The following is a 10,030-nucleotide window of genomic DNA, read 5'->3' on the forward strand; positions in this document are numbered from 1 at the left end:
AAATGCACCGGAAAATTCCCCTAACTGATGCTAATGGATTCTGATGGGAATTCCGATGATCATGTTGTGTGCAACCGGAGGATATGCATCTATGCTAAGTGACTGGGCATGCACGGTCTACGAATAGACTCACAAAAGTGTCAGATCACTGCTAATCTAAACTGACTGGACTGATTGAATCCTGCTGTGGTATAGCTTGTCCACAGACACATAGGGTTGGGATGTGTCACGTGACAATTCTCCACAAGAACCCATGTGTAAGCTGGGATTCTTTATGGCTTTATGCCCCGTAAGACAGAGCGATGAAGACGGGAGCACGCCTGCTGCGCGATGTATGAAGGGTGGGAGTCCTAATAAGTCCGGAATCGAGACCCGAAGATTCTTTTCCAAAAACTGTGTGCGCTGCAAAAAGGATCGGATCCTTCGTAGAAGAAGAATCTATCTGTGCTCTGGTCCCACTGTAACAAACTTGGACACTCCAAGTCAAGATTCTACCGCGACACATCAGTGTTTCACTTCAAAACAGTTCACACTTGATTCGACATTGTCGTCGTAGTTCCGTGCCTAGAGATATTGGCCCCAAAGACTGGCACCTCTTTTGTTATTTCTTTTTGTATTAATCTGGGTTCAAAGTATAAGAGAGTGGATAGGTGCTCACTCTCAGACTCTGTGTCGAGATGCTCTGAGAATTGAGGTCCTGCCCACTTATTTATTGGTTACAAAGGATGCCCAAAAGCAGAGCCCCAAAAGCATTCATCTCTTAAAATCTTTCAAAATAAAGCAACTAGCTCAAAAAGCTGCCAAGCTCAGCCAACGTTATTTCCGGAAGTCCATACGCTTTGCCACGTTAGCAAATCAGCGCAAAAAGCAAGATTTTCGTACGGCAGGCCACGTCAGCACTCTCAGCGTGAATTGCGAGATTTTCGTACAGCTGCCACGTCACTGTTGCATATGTCCGGGTCTACTGCCCCACTCTGTGAGTGTGTCCAGGGCCATGCCACGTCACCCATTTGTGACACTAATGGCCACGGAACTAATCAGCAAAACCGAGCTAAACATGGCTAAACCCATCCAAAGATGAGAAAACAACCTCACTCTGACTGGGCACAGCAACAAAACAGCCCTCACTCCCTACTACCTGTCCTTGGGAGATAATAGGATTGACTGGATGAATCGAGAGAGATGCCATTACTCTAACGTTAAAGTAGACTAGAGAAGGTACAGATCAAAAGGTACAAGGCATAGGACAAAACCCACAATTCCTAACAAACTGCAGATGCTGAAACTTAGAAGGAAAACTATCTGCTTAAAAAATGCTGATGCTGTGGCTGATGGTAGGCTTTTGGGTGAAAGACCTGCAAGTAGTGGGTACCTTGTTGGGCTATGGAAGTGGCTGATGAATGCTCCTCAAATTGCAAAGAAATGAAATGAAATGAAATGTAATATTAACATCTTCAAAAGGCCAAAATGACATATGAGACTAAAAGGTTACATGTGGTGAATCTAATACCAGGTCTGGGTACAAAAAGTACAAAGAACTGAAAAGAAAATAGTAGGTAGGGGTGGGGTGAAAGCTAATGCAAAGGGAAGACAAAGGGTGAGCTGATACAATGGAGCTCTCTGACAAGCGAGGCATCATATACATATACATCAGCATCCGAGACGGCTCCTATGTTGCGCCAGTATGGTATGAATCCTCTGTCGCAATCTGCGTCGATATCGAGAGGGCCCTCTCATCCGTGGGCGACGGGACCACCCCAAGTCTATTGCCCGATCAAGCAGTATGCCTTGGGTACCTCTGGTATTATTGTTATGCTATGGGGGCTGCTCGAACTCCTCTGTCTGTGACTGAAAGAAATCTGTGATCTTCGGTTGTCGCTGGATCTCTCTCATTGTGCCCCTCTTTAAGAGGTCCTCTCTGTGTTTGCGAATCTCCAGTAAGTATAATCCGAGGCATCTCTGATCTTGGTATCTCATGACTATAGAAAGTGGCCCAAAACCCTCTCTGAATAGACAGTGGAAGCGGCCTCGTATCTCATAGTATACTGGGCAGTGACATATGTAATGTAGCTCTGGCTCTGGCTCTATTTGGCACACCTGACAAATCTTGGACTCAGCGGGTACTCCTCTAAATTTGCCTGCCTCAATTTCTAGCTGATGTGAGGATGTGCGTATCTGACCAATAGCACATCGTATCTCGTGGGATAGATGAGTATCCATGTATCTGTTCTGATCACAAAACCATCCTCCGTGAGTTGGAGAAGATGCTCTCTATAGAAAGTCATCTTCGTACCTAGCTCATGTGTAGGTTGTATCCATGTCCTCTTTGTATCCAACTGAATCAATGATGAGCCTGGTAATCTCTGCCCTTGTGAGGGGGATGTAGGGTGCATCCAGAGAGTATTGAAATGGGGGTAGCCGGTCCATACTAAAGCCATGTAACTAAAACCAAGATGCCGTCTCTGCATACCAACATGATCTATCTCCCTGCAATGCCAGTTGTCGCGAAGACTCTAGTGCTAATCGAGCATATCTGTCTCTAGGGAGAGCCCAAGTGCTATGCGTAAATGAAATTGATTGAGTGAGTGCCTCCACTACCAATGGAGGAGCAGCGAGCTCCGCCCTAACGTCATGTGGTACTGAGGCCTTGGCCCTAATCATCCAAGAAATCATAGACACCAATGGCTTCTCCATACATCTCCATCCATTAGTACTGCCAGCTCTGCTATGATGATCAACTGAGGGGCCCCATATCTCCACTCCGTACAGCATGGCCGAAGTGACCAAAGTGTCAAAGAGCCAAAGCTTTGTCCGAGGTTCCTGGAACTGAACCTGTGAACATATCCTCTCAAGTCTCCCTAATACTGCACAGACTCTGGTCAATCGTGTATTTGCTGCACGCCTCAGGGAAAATACTGGACCACTGAAAACCGCCCCAAGATAAGTGTATGTATCTGCATACTCCACAGTCTCTCGATCGGACCTCCTTACCCACTGCGCCGTGGTGTTAAACACCAGTACCTTGGTCTTACCAAGGTTCACATACAATCCACTGTCCCGTGCAAATACATGCAGTGCATCGAAATGACGCTGCATCCCTTCTAGAGAATTGGAGATCAGCACAATATCATCAGCATATAATAGCGACGGAATCCATGTCCCTGCAAGCTGAGCACCTCTATCACCCGTTGTATGTACATAATCTGAAAACTCATCTGCGTATATCCAAAGAGAGTCAGAGATAGGGGACAACCTTGCTTCACCCCAATGGTGGAGTGAACCATGTCGGACATGCCCTGAGTAGTGCGTACCTATCCTACCACTATCGTGTATAAAGCTAAGATCCCCCAGATCAACTCTGTGGGCACCCCCATGTCTTGCAGTCTGCGTATGAGTCTGGCTCGTGGCACTGTATCAAAGGCTTTGCGGAAATCCACAAAGCTACAATGTATCCTCCTGCCATGGTGTCTACCCTCCTCAATAATGGCTCTGAGTGTCAAAATCTGGTCAAGAGTGGAGAAACCTCTCGTGAACCCTGCCTGTCCTGCTGCCCGTATGCCCCCTCTCTCTGCCCATCCACTTAACTCATGCTCAAGAATTGATGTATAGCCTAGCCAGAGTGTGACCAACCATGATGGTTCGGTAATTCCCGGGAAGCATAGGATCTCCCGACTTGAAGATAGGCATAATAGTGGACATACTCCAAGTCTTAGGGAAACCCTCATACATGGCTCTATTAAACATCATAGCAAGAGGCTTTGCAAGCATATCTCTGGCATGGATAAAGTGCTTTGCTACCAGACCATCATGTTCCTGTGCTCTTCCTGTCTTCATCTTGTCAATGGCTTTCCTTACTCTCTCAGCAGTAAAGAAAGTACATGTTTCTGGGCATCCTATGGAGGGTCAAGCAAAGGTGGCTGCCCAGATACTGTAGAGATGTAGAATATTCCCCCCATGTCTCTGTGGAAGTGATGGCTGGCGGTGGAGAGTGCTTATTGAAAAGCCTCCATGCCTCATTAGAGTCCCGACTCATAAACAGCTGATACAGATCATGCTCTAATTGAGATAGGTAAGCTCTCTTCTTTCGTCGCGCTAGGCAGCGGAAGATAACACGTGACTGTCTATGTGTAGTAGTACCCATGAGCACCTCTCTGTAATCTGATCCTTGTCTCTCTACACTCCTCATCATACCAATTGTTTTGAGGCATGCTCCCAGATCGTCTGTGTGTAGGCTGGGTGTGGGGATATGCCTCTGATGGTGCATCATGCAACGTCTCTGTCATAATTTGGGTGAGCTCATCTAGTGGTCGTTCTGGCTCTTGAGTGCATAGCTGCCTGTATATCTCATCAATGTACACGTGATCCGTCTCCCTCGTGAAGGTATACTGAGTATGTGTGGAGGCCTTTCCCAATGGATTTGTGTTGAACTGGAATGATAGAGTGAAAGACAAAATAGCATGATCGATTGCTACCCCAACTGGTCTAGTTCCCACCACGAAATCTTGAAAGGAAGGAATGAGTCCTGGTGGAGCCATAACATAATCCACTGTACTAGCGCCATGCTGATGTGGAAAGCATGTAAAACCACCAGCTGCAGGGAATCTCTGTAGGCCATTCAAAATGGCCAATCCATGTGCAGTCCCCATATCAATCAAGTATCTTCCATACTTAGTGTGCTCCTCATCCTGTGATAATCTAGACATGCCTATTTCTGTAATATCAAGCTCCCGCATCAACTCCTTTGAGGTATCATAGAATACTGTCTAGTGGTGGGCAGTTTGAAATCCCCCAACATAATAATGTCGCCGTCTCTGGAAAACTCCCATATATCATCATCTAAAATAGAGAAGGGGGACTATCCTCTAGGTGATGCATATACTGACGTACTAGGAGGAAAATAGCAAATAGCGATGTAGAGATATCTGCCTGTCTCTACCTTCAGTCTCACCCACATGTATCTCGCATGCTCATCCCTCCGAGCTATATGTATCAGAGACTGTAGCTCCTCCTGGAATAAGACTGCCACTCCTCCTGAACCTCGTCCTCTACGCTCTGATCGAGTCTCCTGTTTGCAAGTTGTCTCCCATCTGTATCCGCTCACATCAGGCATGGACTGCCCCGGGGCTTGATGCGTCTTAGAGTAGAAAATGATGTCTCTCCTTGTGAAACTATCCTCAAAGGCCCCTACATCAAGGCGCAAAGATCCATTACAATTCCATGTAGCCACTCTGAGTGTGGTCCCACAGGTCTTGCGCCGTCATGCGGTGCGCTTCTCCAGAATAACCACTCGTCCATCCTTGTAGAAGGCCACTTTCCCCTTCTCTCGAGCTGTCATTATCTCGGGCATAACTTCTTTCATATGAGCAAGCTGTGTGAGTGTGAGGTCATCTCCAAGGAATATACCCGTTTTCTTTAGTGTAGGATGCTTCTTCAAGAAGTCCTTCTTTGCCTCCATTGATGGGAAGCGCATGATTAGAGCTCTTTCTTTTGAAGTCTCCCCATTTCCTTGTGTCTTCTTCCCTACCCTCCATGTTTTTGTATGAGTAGCCTCACTACCTATCATGCGGAGAAGTTCTTTGACTTCCCCTTCCACATCATCTCGGTCTTTTAGACCGGTTATTCGTATGTGCAAAGCTCTAGTCTTCCTTCGCTGCTCTTCTTCTAAGTCATGTTGATGATTGTAGGAGTGGGGGTTAGACGTGGTTTCTTTCCCTTTCCCTTTCTTAGCGACTTCTATCCATTTCTCGGCCTCATCCGCCTTCTTCTGTGTCTTCGTGATTACATCCACCCACGAAGACGTCTTCGCCCCTTTGTGTTTCTCTTCCTCTTTTGATCATCCGTACCTGTTCCTTGATGACCTTGATTTCCTCTATCAACGAGGGCTGGAATTCACCTTCCTCTAGTCCATTGCTTGCTCTGTCAGCAAGCTCTCGCTTGAGGGCTGAGACCTCTTCTTTGAGTGCTTGTGAATCCGCCTTAAGTGCTTGTATCACTACGTGCAGGTCCTCTTTCTCCTTCCATCATCGCGTGCCTTCGTTGAGAAACATGCTTACAAAGGTGTTGGTACTAGATCCCCTTCTCTTTCCTAGTTTATGGGTGGTCTTTGGTTGTAGTAGCATGTCCATTTGGCACATCAAGCCGAAATGCGCATGACTCTTGGCCTCCAATCTTCATGTCTCTAGGCCAGCATGTGACAATCAGGGTCCGATCGTTTCCCCATCTTATGTACAGGCTAACAAAAGTGTCGGTGCTAGTTCTCCTTCTCTTAGTTTATGTGTGGTCTCTGGTTGTAATAGCATGTCCATTTGGCACATCAAGCCTAAATGCGCGTGACTGTTGACCTCCAATAGCACTACTTCATATCTCTTGGCCAGCATGTGACAATCAGGGTCCATTTGTTTCCCCATCTTATGTACAGCAATTATGTTATGCATCGTCTGAGTATCGTAAATCCCATCAGTGTAAATCAAAACCAGACAGAAGATACAAGCACTGATGGTGGGAGGGAGGGGTGAGTGTGTGAGGTGGTGGCAACGTGTATCAGGAAAAAAAGGGAAGGGGGGGGGGGGGGGGGGTTGGTGTATGTAATGTGTTTTTGCAGGTGGAGGAGGTCAAGACATCGAGAATCCTATGCTGATTGCATACACTTGGCAGGAATGTAGTGTTTTTTGTGCTTTATCTTTTCATGTGATTTATGAGCACTATGTTTCAAGATGATCTTGAGACTTGTAGACACGAGAAACTGAGAAGGCAAAAAGAAGTGTTTGTATTTAGCATCATCAGATACAATTACATCATTACACTGTATTCATGAGCACTATGTTGAATGATCTTGAGACTTGTAGACACGAGAAACTGAGAAGGCTAAAAAAATTGTTTGTATTTGGCATCATCAGATACAATTACATAATTACACTGTTTTTCAAATGAAACTCATTTATTTGTGATCCTCAAGAGTTATAGGATAAGCTTTAACCATACAAATTCTCCGCTTTGGTCAACCATGCTCATGTTTTATGTTCTTTCAGTTCAACAGATTAAAATTGAGCTATGAGCTTTTTGTTTTGGCTTGTGTAGTCTGGTTTTCGGCAAGAATGGATAAGTGACACTTTCTGGCTGTTAAGTTTTGGGGCGTCAGTAGTTGCAATTGGAGCTGGTGGTCTTGCAAACTATCTTGTGGGCCAACTGTCTCTGGGAGTAGCAGCTCCATCTCTTGCAGCTGCAGTGGTGGCAAGTTTCGCAGCTTTTAGTATCTTCCTCTTCTGGGAAGAAAACCCATTGCCCTCACATGCTAAATTTATGGGAGGTTTGAAAAATGATATCATCCTTTGCTTCGGTAATAATAAATTCATCACTCAGTGCCATGTTGATTGTAACGATGGACGCTTCTTAGGTGCATGACGTTTACCTTTCTCGTTTATGTGTTTTTCATAGAGAAGAAGATGCTTCTCCTTGGGTGTGTTCATGCATGCCTTGACTTCGCAAACACAGCCTTTTGGTTTCTATGGACTCCAACCCTTGTTGTACGTGTGCTCGAAGTTTGTATGAGATTCCTATATGTTTGAGAAAATATGTGCTTATTATTGTGTTTTCAACAATTTGATAGGCTGATGGTCGTGGACTGCACAGTGGTTTGCTATTCCCATGTTTAATGGCCTGTGAAATGCTAGGCAGTGCAGTTTCAGCCATGATTCTCTGTGGACCATGGAATGTACGGGCAGAGGACGTCCTTCGTTGGATTTACCCCTGTGCTGCTATCTCATTGACGGTTCCTGCCTATGATTATCAGGTAATACTTCAGCCAAGGGAATGCAAATTCAGATTTTGTTTTATTGAGCGGTAGAATGTTGAGCTATCAAACTGTCTCGTGTTTCAAATGTTGCTGGTCTCATCTCAGGAAATTGGGGTGCTAATTTGCGCGTTTTGCATCTTTCATGTATGCTATGGCATTTCTTGGCCGCTCTTAGCACGTTTGAGGAGTATGTAAGTTTGGTCTTTATTTATTCTCAGCACCTTTTACAGCATGCAGGTCTGAGTCACATACTCAAGATGTGTTGTTGTATGGGACTGATAATCAATGTTATTTATTTACTGCTTTGCAGTTATGTACCCACAGAACATCGAGCTGCTATTATGACCATGTTCCAGGCACCTGCGCATGCTGTAGTGGTGTTTATTCTCATCAATGTGAGACAATCAGTCAATTAGATAGGTCATGTAAAGTTGGGTGTAGACATCAATTTTGCAAACAATATTAGTTCTGACTTTATCCTTTGTTTGGATGTTTTTACATTAGGGTAGCATCTACCAGCAGCTTGAAAACAGTAGGATTTTTGGTATGTCAGTTGCGGGCCTTTGCCTGGGAGGCTACTGCTTACATCTTATCTATCGCTCTAGGCAGCAATTACTTGGTAAGCTGCAAATAAACCACTCATGGACTGGTTTTCATTAATAGAAATCTTCATGTCGAATACACCACTAAAAGGCAGGCCTTCCTGGGTTATCACCATGTTTTCTTTGTTTAAGAGGTTTCTTGTTCTGATACTTGCAGAAAAGTTTTCGACACAGCGTCCTTAGAGAGTTTCTGAGTTTTTGGATCACAATTTCTCTCGCCCTTGTTGTCGTGGACATACGCCTGTGAAAGAGAGTTTCTGAGTTTGCAGTTCACTGTCTCTCTTGCCCTTGTTGTCATGGATATAGGCCTATGAAGCGAGTAATCTCTTTTGGCCTTTCAGAAATAATCGAAAACCTTATCCTCTTCATCATACGTACCACACGATGAGTGTAAATGTTAAAGGTAATGATTGAAGACTATGCAGAATCCTCATCCTTCTAAAGTAGCTCCGAAGATGATGAAGGGCATGCAGAATCCTCATCATTTCAGGATAGTTTTACAAAAATAGGATAAAGTGATAAATAGAGAACTGGCTTCTCCTTACATATCACAATACAGGGATACAAAATTGCACCATGTGTTTCAACATTGAGTTATTTGCAAGCCATTCTTTCTCAACTTTGTCGGAAAGGCTCTCTTTGCAGCCATCATGTGCTCAAAAATGAGAATGCTATTGCCTGTGCTACTGTGGTTCATGTTGTAGTTTGGAGAAATGCGTGTCTGACCTGTTATTTGAGAAGTCGGGGCTGAAGGCCTTGTGAGTTTGCGGCGGCATTATTAATTGCTTTCTGATGTTGTGTATAAAGCTAGCACATGAATGATTTGTACTTCATGAAAAGTGTGCTCTTATATTCTTAAATTCAGGGTATCACAGAAGATGTGTGCAAGTGTTGAAAAGGAGAGAGATTATCCTTTCAAGCAAGACATGCACTAGATTAATTTCACTCTTACAGTTGGTTGGAGGGAGAATTTCAGCCAATAGCAGGGGGAGTCGGTTAAAAATGAGCTTATGATAAAGCTGGAAATGCAGGACGTATGGAAGAGGTGGTGTGTGTGTGTAGCCATGCCTGCAGCATGGCAAGTACAAGCTATCTCCATTGCTGGGCAGAAGCTGGGTGGGCGAAGACGAGGGGGAGAAAGTGCCAAAGGAGACATTTCAGGGAAGTGCAAAACATGGAAGCAAGGGTTAGGTGAAAGTAATGAGTCAAAATTGAACAAGAATTGCCAATTGGGTCGGTATTCAAAGAAGAAAAAGGGATGAAATAAGAGTCTAGCCAAACATTGCGTGGCTGATAGGGTAATGGGCGGTGCGGAGCAGAAAGAATTTTGAATTAGGTGGAAAAAAGCTCCAAAAATATAAAAGTGGCTTATTGAAACTCTAAAACAATGGTAGAAATCGGAGAGAGTGGTGAGCTTATACGTTTCTATGTCAAAGGGGCTAAATTTGGAGCAAGAATTCTGTTTTGAGGGTGTAGGCAAGGCGGTCGAAGATGCTCGTAGAGACCATCTATCAGGCTATCTACAATTGATTTTACACACAATATCACCTCTTCCGAAAGCCAATTTATTTTGAATGCTCCCAAAATTAATTTACTTAGTATACTCGTTCGATCTCTTGGGCTGATATATTCTCTC

At 44.6% G+C, this 10,030-nt stretch overlaps 1 protein-coding gene across 2 annotated transcripts in view; it reads left to right on the plus strand.

Moving 5' to 3' along the window:
* Window positions 1-9,087, plus strand: part of LOC147450019 (Major facilitator superfamily protein) — a 62,346-nt gene extending 53,259 nt beyond the window's left edge. The window contains exons 4-10 of one of the 2 annotated variants that reach the window (XM_086519387.1): window positions 7,078-7,336; window positions 7,435-7,523; window positions 7,607-7,789; window positions 7,898-7,983; window positions 8,103-8,187; window positions 8,297-8,411; window positions 8,552-9,087. In XM_086519387.1, the coding sequence (XP_086375513.1) occupies window positions 7,078-7,336; window positions 7,435-7,523; window positions 7,607-7,789; window positions 7,898-7,983; window positions 8,103-8,187; window positions 8,297-8,411; window positions 8,552-8,577 (843 nt within the window). In that variant the 3' untranslated portion in view covers window positions 8,578-9,087. Of the gene's footprint in view, window positions 1-7,077; window positions 7,337-7,434; window positions 7,524-7,606; window positions 7,790-7,897; window positions 7,984-8,102; window positions 8,188-8,296; window positions 8,412-8,551 lie in introns of those variants that run through there. The other variant, XR_015189076.1, reaches the window with a different exon arrangement.
* Window positions 9,088-10,030: the final 943 nt, after the last annotated feature.

This window comes from Adiantum capillus-veneris, chromosome 9 (assembly GCF_014529385.1).
Source record: "Adiantum capillus-veneris isolate H3 chromosome 9, ASM1452938v2, whole genome shotgun sequence".
NCBI lineage: Eukaryota > Viridiplantae > Streptophyta > Polypodiopsida > Polypodiales > Pteridaceae > Adiantum > Adiantum capillus-veneris.